This window comes from Tachypleus tridentatus, chromosome 7 (genome assembly GCF_004210375.1).
Source record: "Tachypleus tridentatus isolate NWPU-2018 chromosome 7, ASM421037v1, whole genome shotgun sequence".
In the NCBI taxonomy this organism is placed as follows: domain Eukaryota; kingdom Metazoa; phylum Arthropoda; class Merostomata; order Xiphosura; family Limulidae; genus Tachypleus; species Tachypleus tridentatus.
Genome location: NC_134831.1, coordinates 16,468,660 through 16,486,550, shown reverse-complemented (window position 1 = coordinate 16,486,550; position 17,891 = coordinate 16,468,660). Strand labels below are relative to the sequence as shown.

The 17,891-nt window shown below is 34.5% G+C and overlaps 1 protein-coding gene across 4 annotated transcripts in view; it reads right to left on the bottom strand.

The window, feature by feature from the left end:
- LOC143255202 (atrial natriuretic peptide receptor 1-like) overlaps positions 1-17,891 on the bottom strand; it is a 112,919-nt gene that overhangs the window by 18,740 nt on the left and 76,288 nt on the right. For all 4 annotated transcript variants that reach the window (XM_076510490.1, XM_076510491.1, XM_076510489.1 and 1 more), the window contains 3 exons: positions 10,424-10,573; positions 7,249-7,372; positions 4,416-4,484 (listed from right to left, as the gene is read on the bottom strand). In XM_076510490.1, the coding sequence (XP_076366605.1) occupies positions 4,416-4,484; positions 7,249-7,372; positions 10,424-10,573 (343 nt within the window). The remainder of the gene's footprint in view (positions 1-4,415; positions 4,485-7,248; positions 7,373-10,423; positions 10,574-17,891) is intronic.

Below are 17,891 nucleotides of genomic sequence, written 5' to 3'. Positions count from 1 at the left end.
TTTATTTGACATAATAGCTTAAGGAACAATTCATTCTTCCCTTGAATAACGCCAGCTTAATTAAGTAAACATTTTGTTAACTAAGGTGGCCTTCATTTACTGTAATCACTCAGCCATGGTTATTAAATGTAATACAGCGTATAACATCCTATTACGTCAGAATAGATTGTCCTATACGTGATCTGTCCACTAGGAGAGGATTAGGTCATATAATTTTGGAAAGCTCTAGCTGGGTATTAATTACAGATATGGGATTAATAGAAAGTGCTATTAAAGGGATCATTTATAAAGATTAAGCGTGTTTGGTGTGACGGAGATTCCAACCCCGTGACCCTCAAATTACGAGTAGAGTGCCATAACCACCAGGCCATGCCGGGCCTCATCCAATATTAACTAGATGTATGTGTTAAAACATCTGGTATTATTATAAACTAGTAACTCATTAGCGTAGCCGCTACTTCCAATTTTTGTTTTTATTAAGTTAGTGAGAGTCCACTGCTGGTACAGCGGTTAATCTACGGATTTACAACGCTAAAATCAAGAGTTCGATTCCCCTTTATGGATCCAGCAGATAGCCTGATATGGCTTTGTTGAAAGAAAACCATACAAAGTTGATGAGCATACTTCACATAATTTCTCGGTTTGTGGAATGTGCTGTACAAACCCCACGATTTAAATTCTATTCACAATTATAAAATATTAGAAATTCCTTACCATGTTTTTAACTACTCAGGCGTTCTGTAAGTCTTTTGAGGTAGTAAGGTGGTTTTATTTATCAATTTTCTTCTAGTCTATAGACCATTGTCTGTCTTTAGTAGTCATTTTTCTAAGATTTTATGTCTTTTTCAGAAATTAGCGGAAATTAAACAAATCCATCAGATTTTCAGATTTAATCAACCCTTTGTCAAATCTTAATCTTACAATGGGCTATGTGTGCTATGCCCACCACGGGTATCGAAACCCAGTTTCTAGCAGTATGAATCCTCAGACATGCCGTTGTGTCATTGGAGGATACATTAATCTGACCTAGTGAAATTATTACTTGTTAAATATATTCTCTGAGATACTTTTTTCTTTTTATTGTAACATTATCACAGATGGTAAAAACAAACAAATAATTAACTCGACAATTCAGAGAAGGTGGGAAGTGTTGAATTGTAAATTAACTCATTGAAAGCACAGCTTTGAGCTTCATGTCCGATATATTTTTTTTTCGAAATTCTCTTAAAGGACTACTACCCTATTAACTATGCTTAACATACTGCAAGCAGAATCTAACACATTTAATAACATGTGTATACTGCCTATCTATTTCTTTATTATTTTGCTGTAAATATGGCTAAGACACCTTTTTATTTACATAACTGTTTGCTGTGTTTCTGGTATTATTTTACAAACATTAATTAATATCATTTATCAGATTACATGCATATTTGACATTTCTGTCAAATGTCTTATTAATTTTTCACACTGGTTTTGAAGCTATATCGATGCGCTTGGCCCCCAGTGACTCAGCGGTATGTCTACGGACTTACAACGCTAAAACCCGAGTTACGATACCTGTGGTGGGCAGAAACACAGATAGCCCATTGTGTAGCTTTGTGCTTAATTCAAAACAACATCGAGGCTCTAGTTAGGGGGCAATTAGGTTGAATGTTTTAAAACTGTTAATAAATTAAACTAAATCACGACGACTTCTAGGTATTCACGGTAAAAATATGTTGAGTATTCTTCTATTTAGTTTTTCTTATCTTTTTAATTTCGCGCAAAGCTACTCAAGGGCTATCTTCACTAACCGTCTATAATTTAGCAGTGTAAGACTAGAGAGAAGGCAGCTAGTCATCACAACCACCGTCAACTCTTGGGCTACTCTTTTACCAACGAATAGTAGAATTGACTGTAACATTATAACGCCCCCACAACTGAAAGGGCGAGCATGTTTGGTGTGACGGGGATTCGAACCCGCGACCCTTAGACTACGAGTAGAACGCCTTAACCAACCTGAACATGTAGTTTATTTAGTACACTGATACTTAAGCACAATTAAAGCCATATAATTTATGTGTCGCACAGAACACCTTCAAACATGGATATGGCGCTGGGCACAGCTAATCAGTTTTATATCTTGCTGAGTTTACAATAAGTTATTTTTAAACGGGTGTTGTCTTTCCACTCCCCTAAGGCTCAGCGGTAAGGCTGAGGCATTATAATGCTAAATATCGGGTTTACTCATCTGCTATAAACAAAGCAGAGTACAGAATGCTCATTTGAGAACTTTGTGTTTAACAATAAACACAAACTTACAGCATATTCTTGATGACATAACCGTAGAAAACATCCAGATATTAAGTAGGAAAACAAATATAAACAAACGCAAAATCAAAAAAGCCCTACTTATACGTCAACTAAGACCAAAATTAAACCAATATAAAGAAACACCTTTATACCAATACTAATTAGTAACCTAACATCCACCTGCAACGCCCCCTACAATCAGTACCGGTTATACTATCGTCCCTAAGACACGTGTTCGTCAACGGCCACATTCAAACACTCTCTCTTTCTTAACCTGAAGATCACCTAGGAAGGTCGAAACATTGTTTTCTCCTTATCAGTAAAGGTATTAATACTCATACCAGTCGTTCTGAGATATATTCTTACAGCACATGTTATTTCTGAGATAACTGACGTTTTCATTTCATTATCTTCCTGTTCATCGAAGTGAAATAGTAATATATTCATCCCTACTTAGTTCTGAAAATAATGTATTTTACTGAAACTTTATATCCAGTTTGTGTTTCTTACTTTCTTTAATCACTGAACGAAAAAAAAAATCATCACAATTTGACGGAGTTTCTACTGTTACCTAAACCTTTCATTAATCATTAGTGTCTTTAGTTACCTATGGGTGTTGGTGATTTTATATATTTGATGGGATTAGTTGAGACATATAGTGAAAAAAAAAAAACAAGCCTTTTTTAAAAGAGCAGATAATAACAAAAATGAGAGGTTATACAAACGTACAGGTAATCCGAGAGTCGTGGGTTCGAATCCCCGTCACACCAAAAAATGCTCGCCCTTTCAGCCGCGGGTCGTTATAATGTTACGATCAATCCCACTATTCGTTGGTAAAAGAGTAGCCCAAGAGTTGGCGGTGGGTGTTGATGACTAGTTACCTTCCCTCTAGTCTTTCATTGCTAAATTAGGGACGGATAGCGCAGATAGCCCTCATGTAGTTTTCCAAAATTAAAAACACAAAAACAAATGCACAGTTGGTTATATTAAAATCATTTAGATCTCCAATGCGCTGTTAAATTCCGTGTTGTCCATTCCAGTTGTGCCATACTTGACGATCGTGCACCTTGACAATATCTCTGCAGCGTACGTTCCAAACGTCTGTCATAAGCTGTCACATCCAGAGCAAACTATAATTTCCTGCGGCTTTCCACAGTTTGTCTAGTTTAAAATAATACTGGTTTATCAGCGCAAGTATCTGCAGTCTAATCTCACAAATATCTTTAAGTGATGCATGCAGATACTTGATACGCATATCTTCGTATTTACAAACTTCTTGTAACGATTGAACGGACATGTCATGAAAGCCAATTCTGTTTACATGACTTGTTTCACTTTCCCAGATGAACAGAACATCCTTATTGTTTATGCCACATAGGTAACCTTTTTCCACTGATATTGTCTTCGTGAATTTTAAGTTGACATAAGGCATCAGAGGTTCTTTGCTATAGCTGGTGTATGACTTATTTCAGGTTCTTGGTATCTTTAAATTGATCCACATTCTTCTGTTTTCCAATACCATTAGGTACAAGGAATATATTCCCCTTGAAAATTCTAAATCCCTAATCTAAATCCATATTTATGGTCTTGGTAAATGAATATTTTGCGTCTGAAAGGGTTATCATATACCCTGGAAACGACCAATTTAATTTTGGAATCGTAGGAACTGCACAACGCCACGCAATACAAAAGGTTAACTCTGATATATGCTAAGGAAAGCCCATTATTGTTTATCGATTTATCTATGGCCGCGGTTACAGATTAGTGGTAAAATTCCTCTTAAACATGACTAATAATTAGTTTTCAAAACTTATTGTTATATTATATTATATAGCATGATGTTCTAATATAAAGTAAAATGATATTATAATATCATTAGTCATTAATAATTCAATGATATCCTGTATCATTAGAATTAAATAATCGATTAAGTTTAATTTGATACTTTTGTTTTTTAGTTATAACGTTACTGGACATTTTCTATGCATATGGAGATGAATTTGTTCCTAGGAAAGTTTTATACTTTAATTCAGAATAAGACCTCAGCAGTTGATTCTTATGAGTTAATAATACATGAAGACGATGTTTGAGACAAAAACATTAAGAGAAAATCGACTTACCTTATATACGTCAAAGTTTTCAATGATTGAATCAAAACAGGTATAAAGATCATTGAGCAAATCCACAACCTAAAAAACATCAGAACATTGCAAAATGTGACCACGATACAATATCAAATTATTGTTAGGGGTAACCAGAATACAAGATATAATATCAAACCATTGTAAAATGTGACCACGATACGATATAATATCAAATTATTGTTAGGTGTTATCAGAATATGAGATATAATATTAGAGCATTGTAAAATGTGACCACGATACGATACAATATCAAATTATTGTAAGGTGCAACCACAGTGTAAAATATAATATTAGAACATCATAATTTGTAACCACGATATAATATATAAACATTAAGACAGACATGTTCAGGAAAAACCAAATTTCCAGATATACAAATTAATTAAAAACTTTAAATTTATGTTTAAAAACTTTGGTGGAAAGACATAAGAGCAGTAGAAAAATAGGTTTAAATCGGTTCGATTATTTCTTGATGACAAAAAACCCACATGAAATAAAAATGTATCTCAGAACGGCTGGTATAGGTATTAACTTGAAAATGACCTAGGACTGGTTTTGGTTTGTTTTAAATTTCGCGCAAAGCTACACGAGAGCTATCTGCGCTAGCCGTCCCTAATTTAGCAGTGTAAGACTAGAGGGAAGGCAACTAGTCATCACCACCCAGCGCCAACTCACGGGCGATCCTTTTACCAGGTGATGACTAGCTGCCTTCCCTGTAGTCTTACACTGATAAATTAGGGACGGCTAGCACAGATAGCTCTCGAGTAGCTTTGTGCGAAATTAAAAAAAACAAACAAACCTATTTGTACCATACTGTAAAGCTAGAACTAATAATGAACAGAAAAACAACAAAAACATGAACCTGAGAATTAGAATAACAATAATATTATATAATTTATTTTCTGAAACAAGGTGATATTTTAACATGCACCAGTATTTCTTGTGTGTTTTTTCCAAGTTTATTAGACATATTTTAACACGCCCATTTGTAAATACGACCTGGTTTTTATTTAAAACACTGTTTACTGAGGCTTGAACGAATAGGTCAATCAGTGTCGTTTATCACTGAATTTTTAAGAATAATTCTAAAGTTTCTATATGTTCAAGCGCACAGTGAAAAGTATTTACTTATCTAAGCGTTTCGTATATGATTGACCACTGGGGTTTACACTATAGAATCGTGTAATATCTCATCATCTGTGTGAAATGTAGAACTTATTATACAAAACAGACACAAAGAAACAGTTTTTCGATTACCAGTATGTTAAAAGTCACTGCAAAATCATTGTATGTAAGTGAGAAAACCAAACTAATTATTTATCACTCACCACAGCATATACCAGCTAAACAACAAATCGACTTTAACTGTACTAGTGCTGATTTATTTATTTATGCCTTTTAAAATTATATCTGACTTTCTACTACTTGCCAACGATTGCTACAATGCGAATGTAAAAGTGGGTGTTTGGCTTAGATTTCCTCAATGACCAAAGGGTAAAGTATCTTTTACTTTCATCGAAATTAGATCTTACTGCGGTAAAAAACAACAACACAAAAACCTAGCTCCGAAAAGCATTGAAAGTTTCTTTATTAGTGACTGATCTATTTTGTGTCCAACTGTTAGTGTTATCTTAATTAAGATACTGCTAGCATATATGTACAACTACTACTGAGTGAATTCCAAATCACCACACCTAACCCTTTGGACATCTTTTTGTTGGATTTCTTTGTTGCGTATTTGTTGTTATTACTGTGGATTTCTAAACTAAAAAAAGAAAGCCAGTTACTGTGGTTTGTATGAGAAACAGGAGCAATAAAAAACAACTGTTATTGCTTCTTGAAAGGGTGGAACACACAATGAGAAAAACAGTTGGATAGACTATAATCACGTATCACACTTCCACTTAAAAGGACGCGCCTTTTAATCACACTTACATTTATAAGGAAATTCCTTCTGATCACACTTCCTCTTACGAGGACACAATTTCTAAAATTTCTCTAGTTCAATATTTTCCGCAATAAAATCCTTAATATCATAAAGCAAAGACCAAATAAATATTGGCTTTACTGAAACAGCTTTTAATATCTTAGATTCATATCTTCTATTTGTTTGTTGTTATTGGGCTATTTGTGCTTTGCCCACTGATAGTATCCAAACTAGGTTTTTATATATATTTTTACTCTAATAGTTGTAAAAACATGTAATAAATTAAAATAAACGTGATTTCTTCTATTGATGATTTATTTATTTACGTTTCTTAGTTTCGTTAGGATCGCACGAGTGTCTACGGTTAACAATAGTATAATGTAGGTAAGTATAGGCATAATGGAGTTTAAACAGATAACACAGTACACAAAGAAACACTACAGACTTACACTTTTTGTATAATCGTTATGATGAAGTAATTCGTGATGAAGAGAAACCCACTTGAAGTAAAAATGTATCTTACAACGGCTGGTAAGGATATTAACACTTTTATTGATAAGCAAGGAACAACGTTTTGACCTTCCTAGAAAGGTCGAAACGTTGTTCTCTGCTTATCTTCAGGTTAACCTAGGAAGGTCGAAACGTTGTTCTCTGCTTATCTTCGGGTTAACCCAGGAAGGTCGAAACGTTGTTCTCTGCTTATCAATTAAAGTGATAATACCCGTACCAGCCGTTCTGAAATATATTTTTATTTCAAGTGGGTTTCTCTTCATCACAAAATTAAACTAAAGGATAAACTTTCAATAAACTTTTCTGTATTATAAACAAATTATAATTTTCTACTTTAATAAAGAAGGAAATCCTTTCAAAGAGTACAAATACCTCCATGGGTGTACTTTGGGCTGAAAGGGCTGTAAACCCTACTATGTCACTGAAGTAAATTGTTACGCTATCGAACGCCTCTGCTGTCACCGCTTCTCCACGAATCAGCTGACTTGCTACAGATCTGAAGGAAAAGAAAAATAATATTAAATTAAATACGCACGTTTTGTATTAATTATACTGTCGAGCGTGTAGAATTGCTTTTACACTTTTACACTTTTCCTTGTATTTAAAGTACTTTGAAGAAAGTTATGTCTCTGAAGAAAAGTTTTGCCAGATAAAAAAAATTAAACTTCAACGATAAAAGGCATCATTAGATACACATAGTTGTAACATGTTTCACCTGGTTAACCTAGCATCATTAGGAACATATGATTGTGAAACATTTCACCTGGTTAACCTGGCATCATTAGATATACATAGTTGTAACATGTTTCATATTGTGAAACATTTCACATGAGTTGTAACCTGGCATCATTAGATATACATAACATGAAACATTTCACCTGGTTAACCTAGCATCATTAGGAACATATGATTGTGAAACATTTCACCTGGTTAACCTGGCATCATTAGATATACATAGTTGTAACATGTTTCACCTGGTTAACCTGGCATCATTAGATAAACATAGTTGTAACATGTTTCACCTGGATAACCTAGCATCATTAGGAACATATGATTGTGAAACATTTCACCTGGTTAACGTGGCATCATTAGATATACATAGTTGTAACATGTTTCACCTGGTTAACCTAGCATCATTAGGTACACATGGCAAAAAGTTGTGAAAAGTTTCAGGTGGTTAAACTGGCATCATTAGGTACACATAATAGAAAATTGTGAAACGTTTGGCCTGGTTAACTTAGCGTGAGTAGGTATATGTGGTTAAACTGGCATCACTGTGCAGCTTTAAAACAGTTTTACTCTGTGTTTATCTCTAATTTTAAATAATTGTATATTCAATTGTAGAGTCAAAAAAAAAAATAAATGAACTGTGTATTATGCACCATGTGTTCAGTCCTGTTTTGTCTCTCTGGTTCTTAAACAGGAAGCAATATATCAATGATGTATAAACTGATTATTTAATAATAGCTTGCTTTTACACTTATTAAGTATATTTTATTTTGTGTTTAAAGACGACTGCTATCTCTTTCTATCTATACACATAATTTATAAAATTATCTCGTTGATATATATATATATATAAACAAGTGTGTTTCAAGACTCCAAGTGGACATTTTTAAAGTATGTCCCACGAGGTAAAAATGCTTTCAGCATATTGAAAATTATGCCATTATTGGATCTATGTGATCCAATGTCCTCGGGTGTTTTATTGATTGGGATCCCAAAAGTATTCAAGACAGATTAGTAAATAGATTAGGAAACAACTTTTAGTAGAGTGAACAGCTACTTGCATTTACAACAAAAGAAAAAAGTCAAGATACATTTAGGGAAAAACATTACATTAACCATTAATTTATAACTTCTAACTTGGAATTCAATTTTGAATAAATGCATTAGTTTAGTTCTAGTATTGTAACATTGAGTTAACTTTCTGTTGACTGATTTTAAATAAATTGTAAAGTATATCTTAACGGATTAACTAAAACGTAAAACCTAATTTATAGTATTTTAAAACCGTTGGAAGCTCGAATAATACGTTAACCACAAAATAATTCAGATACAATTATTTTAGTGATATTTTTTAAATAAATGATGTTAATATTTCTACTCAAAACAATACTAAAGCACAGGCAAAATGCAGTGAAAAACAACAACAAATATAATTCAGGGCTCAATAGTTTCCATTTTAATCGTGAAGACTCATGGTTAAAAATGGGCTCCAAAGCACAGTAAGTGAATGTTGTCTTTTAATAGAATGAGGTAAATCTTTGTTTTCACTTTATAATCTGACTCTTATTGGTTCACCAAATGTAGAGAAAAGTACACAATTTTTAGGTTTATTCATAGTAACCTTAGGAATAGGTGTGTAGCGTTAGGGTTAACATTCTCCTATGACTTTACAATTTCCAGGAAAGAGAACTCCAGTTACAATGCAAGCAGATTATATATTAAAATAATCTAAAATGTAATTGTTTTCATTGAATATACAGCATAAAAATAAGAGTAAATGAAATACGAAGCACTTTATCAAGCGATCTCTGATTAGGCAGAACAAGAATTGGTATGACATTTTGTAGTAACTATATTCGGAATTTAGACCATTTTTTTTTCCTTTTGAAAATCTACGTTATGCATTATTTTATGAGGAATCCAGAGATGTAAGACGATCTGTGATTGGATCGCATCCAAAGAACTCATAATTGGCTTTGCCAGTGTAGTTGGATGAGGTTTATCTTAATTAAGAAAGAGACCATGAAATTGCTGTAATACATTATTCATGGAACAATCCCATCTCCGCGTCTAAAATGTTTTTGTGAAACTCGTAAGGAACGGCTGAAAAATTAGCCAATATACGAATATTTGTTTTGTAGAAGTGGAAATGAGGTCGTATTTGAAGCTCAAATATAAATGTATGAAAGCAAAATATTTGGGGTGTTATAAGGATGCCAAATGAACACGATAGCACCCCAATAACTCCACCAGTTAGCCGTGAGGGAGTTCAGCTCCTGAGGAGAAGTACGTTTGCTAGAGGGACAGTAAACGTACTGAGGTATTAGACGGCTTTCCCTCAAATGTGGATGAGAGAAGAAGGAAGATAACAGCTGAAGATCAAATCAAGAAAGGAGGACATAAATACTTTGTTATTAAAGTACAAGGTTATTACAAGAGAAGATAGAAGTACTAAAATAATAGCGAAATAACGTTGGTTGGATAGACACACCTTAACAGTTACCCGGATGAAAGAAAAGAACAAGATAAAATGATCCCCGAATCATGTCCTACACAGCCTTATACCTCTCACTTAAACTTCCGCATTTTTTAATTTGATAAGATACACAATCCACCCATTAAAACAGTCATATTTCCTGCCATTGAGTCACAAATTATTTGTAATATTGAAGTAACCATATAAAAAATTATAACCTGAAACCAATCCGTACGTAACTAAAGACCCAGAGCAAATGATCGAAGGCTTAAAAATATGGATATTCTTGACGTATTAGTTCTCAAGCTAGTTATAAAACAAAAGAAATAAAAGTCAGCGAACTTTGGTAAAAGTTGGTATAAAAGATCTTCCGCTTTCCGTTTTTCTTCCAGATAATCTGCCGTCCGTTCTTCCACCAGAGATTCTAAGTTGTTGGCGTATTGTTCCATACGGGATAACAAGTTGTCCAGGATGTTTCCGCTTTCATTATCCCTGCAGGATTAAAAAGCAAAATAAGTGATTACGTTTATTAAATAGAAAAAAAATCCAAATAAAAAAATATAGCGTGATCCATTGTCTTGAGGTGATTTGTCAAGTTCGTGTATCACGCCTGAAATTATTATATTTTTAACCCGTGTCTTGAAATACTTTATCTGTTTCAAACTGGGCCCGGCATGGCCAAGCGTGTTAAGGCGTACGACTCGTAATCTGAGGGGCGCGGGTTCGCATCCCCATCGCGCCAAACATGCTCGCCCTTTCAGCCGTGGGGGCGTTACAATGTGACGGTCAATCCCACTATTCGTTGGTAAAAGAGTAGCCCAAGAGTTGGCGGTGGGTGATGATGACTAGCTGCCTTCCTTCCAGTCTTACACTGCTGAATTAGGGACGGCTAGCACAGATAGCCCTCGAGTAGCTTTGTGCGAAATACTAAAAAACAAACTGTTTCAAACCAATATTTTTAGGCGATTAGTGGTATTCATTGTAAGTTTTACAATGTCAGCTTTTTCTTGTGTACATTACGATCAGTACGACTAATAAAATTTTATTACAAATGTATAAAACAATTAAAATACAGTAGATAAAAATACGCAGTAGTAAATATATACAGCTAATGTTTCCACTGCATAAGCAGAAAATTTGTAATATTAATAAGAAATGTTAAAATGCCAATATTTGGAGATACTATTGTGGTTGTTATTGTAAAGCTTATTGATATTACGAGGTACTAGCATGTACCTGCATATCCATAGTCTAGCATGCTAACTACTCGCCATAATTGGTTCATTTGAATAACATACAGTAGCGAAAGTGCTGGAACAAAATCAAAAATTAGATTTTAGGATACCTTTAAAAAGCATTAGATTGTAAATTACAAGTGAAGTGACCCGGCATGGCCAGGTGGTTAAGGCGCTCGACTCGTAATCCGAGGGTCTCGGGTTCGAATCCCCCGTCACATCTAACATGTTCGCTCTTTCAGCCGTGGGGGCGCTATAAATTACAGTCAATCCCATTATTCGTTGGTAAAAGAGTAGCCCAAGAGTTTGCAGTGGGTTGTGATGATTAGTTGTCTTCCTTCTAGTTTTACACTGCTAAATTAGGGACGGCTAGTGAAGATAACCCTCCAGTAGGTTTGCGCGAGATTCGAACAAAACTAAACCACAAGGGAAACATCAAAATGGTGTTATTCTCCACATTCAGTACAACAGAAACTCAGCTCAACAAACAGTAAATTTTTTATGTCTCCCTTATTTCTTTAACAACTACGGACATTTCAGACATTGTTGCAGCATATTTTTTTCAAAATGTCCTTTGAGGATTTATTTGAAATGTCTCTAATACACAATTAGATAAAGTTCTTTTCTCGGAAGTAACTTTTGATTTGTCAAGTTTTCGATCTGTAAGATATCAGATCTGCTCAATTGAGTTGATATCGGGGTTCTGAGGGGGCTATTGCATTACTTCAATGATTCCAGCAGTTTGTTTCTTAGCTGAGTAATTTCTGTATAGGCTAGATGAGTGCTTAGGATTATTATCTTTTTGGTAGTAGAATTCTCTACCAATAATATGCAAATCACTGGGTACATCATGACGGGTCAGTATCTGATGGTACTTGCGCTGGTCCATTATTCCATCTGCTTTGCAAATATCTTCTGTGGGCTCAACAGAAAAAAACACCTCCAAACCATTATTCTGCCTCCCTCATGCTTCTGCCTAATATACAACCTACGGTTTGAACCAAATATTTCAAAACTGGACTCCCTCCATAATACCGTTTTCCAATAATAAACAGCTTAGTTGTTGTAATGTTTAGTAAAGTTTAGTCTCTTGCCAATATTTGGAGATCCAAGTAAACGGTTTTTAACTGCTATACCACCAAATATCCCATTCTTGTTGAAACTTCTTGATACCGTTGATATGAATACTTTTTAGTCCTTTGGTGCATGGTAGTTTTTCTTGCTTGAGTTCAGTGACAGTCTTCCTTCTGTTCTGAAGTCTACATAAACTTAACATCAGTATCGTTGTTTTCAACAAGGTTTATTTGTGGTGTGCCAATAAATTGATTTCTTCCAACATTTACTAGTATCTTACGCTAGCTTCTTGCTGGCTACTTTCTATATAATTCAGACACGGCATGAGGTACCATGACAGTTTTTTCAGACCTCAAATTTCATCAGATGTTCATTCAAGCAGAACACTTATGACATGTCCTTTATACAAATTATGGGGATCCTAAAGAATGATAACTATTCTTACCCTGGTTCATTCAATTGTCAAGAGGGATCAGTGGAACATTACCATAATGTTAAAATTTACATTATGTAATGGCGTGGAAGAATTAGCCCCAATAAATGGAGAGAATGACAAAATATTTTATGTCCTGATACGCTTGCACAGTAATTATAAGCGTAAAATAATCATAACAACATGTTATGTTTGATAAAATGCTATCTATGTCGATGAGTTATCAAGAGGCTATTTTTATAAATAAATTAAAGAAACTGTGATTATTAACACGGTAAGTCGAACATGAAAACCACAAAAAGAGATGATTTATTGAATATACAATTGCAAGCTTAAATGTCTTTATTTCTTTCAATTATTACTCAACTTTAACCGAATATTGTTAATTTTCGAAAAACAAAATATTGAATTTTCATTCAATTGAAATCACTTAGTCCCACTGATCGTGGTATAAGTGGCATCTTATTTTTAACACTGTTTTTTTTCAGATTTAGACTATGTTAGAATGAAGTTTAAACAATGAAACGTTTGGAAAGAAAAGAGTTTGTCAAGTCAAATCCTCTGAACTACGCCGTGTGCATAACTTGGTAAAAGCAAACAAGTCACGCAAGAACTGTCAAAACTCAATTGGCTGAAATTTCGGATATTGAGCATTTCAGCAGCGATGACATAGAGAGAAAATCGATAAGCCGTCTTTATTTAAAAAAACAACAACACTGATATTTATATATCTATGTGTCCCTGGTAATTTTACGGACTTTCAGTTCTACAATCCTCGTCTTATGTGTGACTTTGCGATAAAAGAAACACAACTTTATTCGTTCTATTAAAATTCATCCGATTTTTGTAAGGTTTGTCGTTTATTTTAAGTAAGACATAAAGCTAGCTACACGATGGAGTATCTGTGCTTTGCCTACAATGAGTATCGAAACCCTGTTTCTAAGGATGTAACTCCGCAGACATACCGCCGTGCCACTAGGGGGATTCTTCATAAGTCTTAGACGTTTATCTGGATGTAAAAAAATAAACGTTTTTTCTTTCAAACATGTTTATGTGTATCTAGCCGCCCGCGTCCTTTGATGTTGCCTCATTTACAGGATTTTTACTTTTAATATTGACGCAGTTTTTATCAGTATTATCTCTTCCCTAATTTTATACAAGTTCTCAGTTGTTCGTTATGAAAATATAGTTTAAAGAAATAAGAAACACTGAGTAAATCAGATCTCTAGTGGTATACACTTACGGGGCTAGGCTAAGTAAACGAGTTCCGGTTTATAACGAAGTCACTCTACAGAAGAAAACATGTTAGAAATAGTCTTTGGTCTCCTTTATCAACTATCTTTAGTGCATCATCAATGTATGCGGTACCCTCTAGAGAATGACTCAAGATGTGTTTAGTTCTTAAACATTTTTGACAAGTAAATCCGTCAATTGTAACGGTGAATATATTAACCATTAGTTTCAAAATATAAACCTTGGCAAAATTTAGTTTGCGCTTATACGTCAAGCATTCCGCGCATACTTTCTGGAAAAAAGGTCTATTAGGTCTTAAGTTATGGGTTAAAGACTCGTAGTTATTACTTGTTTGTTTTGTTACTTTGCACAAAGCGACAAAAAGGGCTATGTGTGCTCTCCCAAAGGTATCGAAACCCGGTTTTAACGGTTTAAGTTCGCAAACTGTGCCACTTAGGGGGAGGCGTAGTTATTGTAACCGTTGTTGCCCTTTCCCACGTTACGTGAAAACTTGTCCCCTTTTCCGGGTTTTCTATATTAATCTTGTATGGATAAAAATGTACGCACAAACATGCTTGTAGTCATTTTAAGGCATTAGGTTGTTGTTTCTTTCGGATAATTTGATAGGCAATTTGAAAATCATCAAAATTTCTCACACAATATACTAATACATAACAAATGTACCTTATAATGTAAAATTTCTCCAACCCCCAAATAAAACTAGTAATGATAGAATAGAAAATAAGTTGGATGAGACATGAACATTTATGAAATAATATTTACTTTCTTCTTAATAACGGGTCCCAGTGGTTAATGTACCTGGTTCTGAATCAGAAGTACCAATGTGTGAGCTCCGCAATTTTAAGCTGAGTGGCGTTATAAGCGATAGTCTTGTAGACAGCCCGGTGCGTTTTGTTGACGGTTGGTTTTCTTTTCTCTCTCTTGTCAGCATTATAAATTAGGGATGACTATGCCTGATCCCTAGCGGCATTCGTGTGTCAGCTGGGCGTTGATGAAGTTGAAAATACAAAGTATATTTCACGCTATCCTAATGTATTATTCTAGTTGTGCCACAGTGTTTACTAGATATAAATTTAAACGTATGGATACCAAATTAACCCCATTACACATGGTAGCAAATGAGGATTCACCATGTACATTGTTGACTAGCGGAGTTATATATTTCTGTACTTGTGTATGGAAATATACTTCATTATTAGTTAAAGAGTGTATCTATATAAATATATCCATTAGTAATGCACTTCGAGATCAGAGAGTTTTTTTCAAACACACATTTTTTCCAGGTTTGTTTGTAAACGTATATGTGACGTTTTAAGCAGGTTTTCATGGTTAAAAATAGTTCACAACAAACTGACACGTTATGAATTATCCATCCGTTGTGCCACCTGGTGGTTAAAACATAAATACCAAACTCATAAACGAGTGGGAAGTTTAAAGTTTAGTACGTGTATCTACGGTTCACAGAATCTATTATTGATAGCTTTAGAAAACAACAATGCACTGTTGCATACTTTATTGACGTCCAGAAAGTATTCAACGTAGTTTGGCACAATGGTCTTAGATACCGCGTGTATGAAATGGACATACCGCAAGGAATTATTCTCTTGTCATTGAACTTTGGATCATACAAAGTGTCATATAAACGTCAGGAGATACCGCTCTGAATATTTTTTTCCAGAGGCAGGCATTCCCCAAGGAGGGTTGGTTAGTCCTATTCTATACATCATGCGCGTGAGCAACATGCCACTCAAAGACCCTAATTCGGTATGCTCTTCCCCATTTTGCGGATGATGTTGCGGTTTGGAAGAGTTCCCCCACATCAGATACAAACCCTGAGTCCCATCTTAACAACATCATAGAATACAGTCAAAAATACAGAACCAAAATGAACGCTCCCCAAAACCAACTATTTGTATTAAAAAAACCAAACAAAACATAAAAATAACTCACCAAAATTATGTATGAATGGAACACTGTTCCAAACCGCAACCTCAGTTAAATTTTTAAGCTTAGCCTATAGTTCAAAATTAACGTGGGCGAAACATGTAAATAACAAAAGTCTGGCAACGAACAAATTATGCGAGAAGTCTAACAGGCAAAAATTACGGTACCACACCACACAACATTATCAATATATACAGAACATACATACAGCCGGTCACTCAATATACATGCCCGCGTGTATTAGTACAGAACCGTACTTAATAAACGTACAAACAGTACAAGATTCACTTTTAACAGCAGCTTACAAAGTACCATGCAGCACATCGTCAGAATTCACGCACGATTATACCAATACGCAAATAATCGCATATAGGCTTCTACATAACACTCTATATTACTTTAGTGAAAATTGGCATACAAACGACTTATTATGTGAACGTGGACGCTTCTACTAAACACTTTTCAGCAGTAAATATCTTTCTAAAAATAAAAAGTTGATCAGGCACGCAATACTAGATAAAACTCCATATTAGTTGTAAACCAAATTAAAAACATTGTTAATATATATACGTTACTGTTCTTAATTTAAGCCTATTACTTTTGAAAGTGTAAGATACTTGGAACTGTTAGTGAGAAGTAGTAATCATACGCGAATGTATTTGTAAATAACACATGGTCATTGTCCCGAGAGGAGTTGGAGTAAGTGTGGTTTACTCTGGCCCTCATGTAGTATTTCTCAAATACATTCATCAAGTGCTGTAAACTAACGTACAGGAGGAAGAAATACGCCAATGAACCCGATCCTCTCAATCTTAAGATCTAAATACCGATAAAAGAAGATAAAAAAACATCAAGGAAGATGAAAGCATCATATACAGTTGCGATGGGGGGACCCAAACCTAAATAATTGTAGGACGTTTCTTGAACGTATTTCTAATGTGTCGATAAACATTTCTGGATTTCCAATGGAGTAAAACGTACGTGGTTCAAACTATCTTGACTTTTGACACTGTTTTTCACTGGAACCAGTTTTACTCAACAACTACATTAAATTCAGATCTAGTTAAATTAATTAACTACAGGGCAAACAGAAACTGAGACTATATTTATTTTGAAAAAAAGTGAAACACACATAGCTGTGACGACAACTAATTTTTGCTCCGAAACTAACTTTTAGGACCTGATGAATGGAAATAGAAAACCCGACGTTTTGATTAACAACTAGGCATTTGAAACCTATTATTAGTACAATATAAGTTATAAAATCTCTAGTGTTTACATATTAGTATCCTGTAAAACAAATTGTTTGGTTGTAGGTATATAACAATATGTAAACGTTTGAGTTATTCAAAGTGTAAAAGAAAGAAAAAAAACGGGCCAATTACTTCAAATAAGGAAACCACAAAAGCGAACCAGTTAGAGTCATGCATACGAAAAGCTCGGAAACTGTTTATTTTTGACACTATTAACGAATGCGATATAGATGAAATTGCATATTTAACGTTTACTCTGAGTTTCCTATATCAGTATCAGTTATAAGCAGCCTCGTGGAAGAGTAGCTCCTAGTTTGCCCCTTAAGAGGAAAGGTACATCTTTCGAAAGCGCTCGGATTACAGTGATTTCATCAATTTGTTCATGGAAGAGTAGAAAGTGAGACAGGATAAAGTTAGTAACGTCCTATACCTTGATTAGTTAGAAGTCGACAAATGTCAACTAAAAAAACTTAGGAGCTATGTATAACAAATATATCTATTTTTTCAACTTGGTTTCCTCTGGACACTTGTTAACAGAAAAATAACCCTGTGAAAATGTTGTTAAGTATTAGCTACATCTGGAGGCTTCCACAGAGCAGTTACCCGTCAACGTTTTG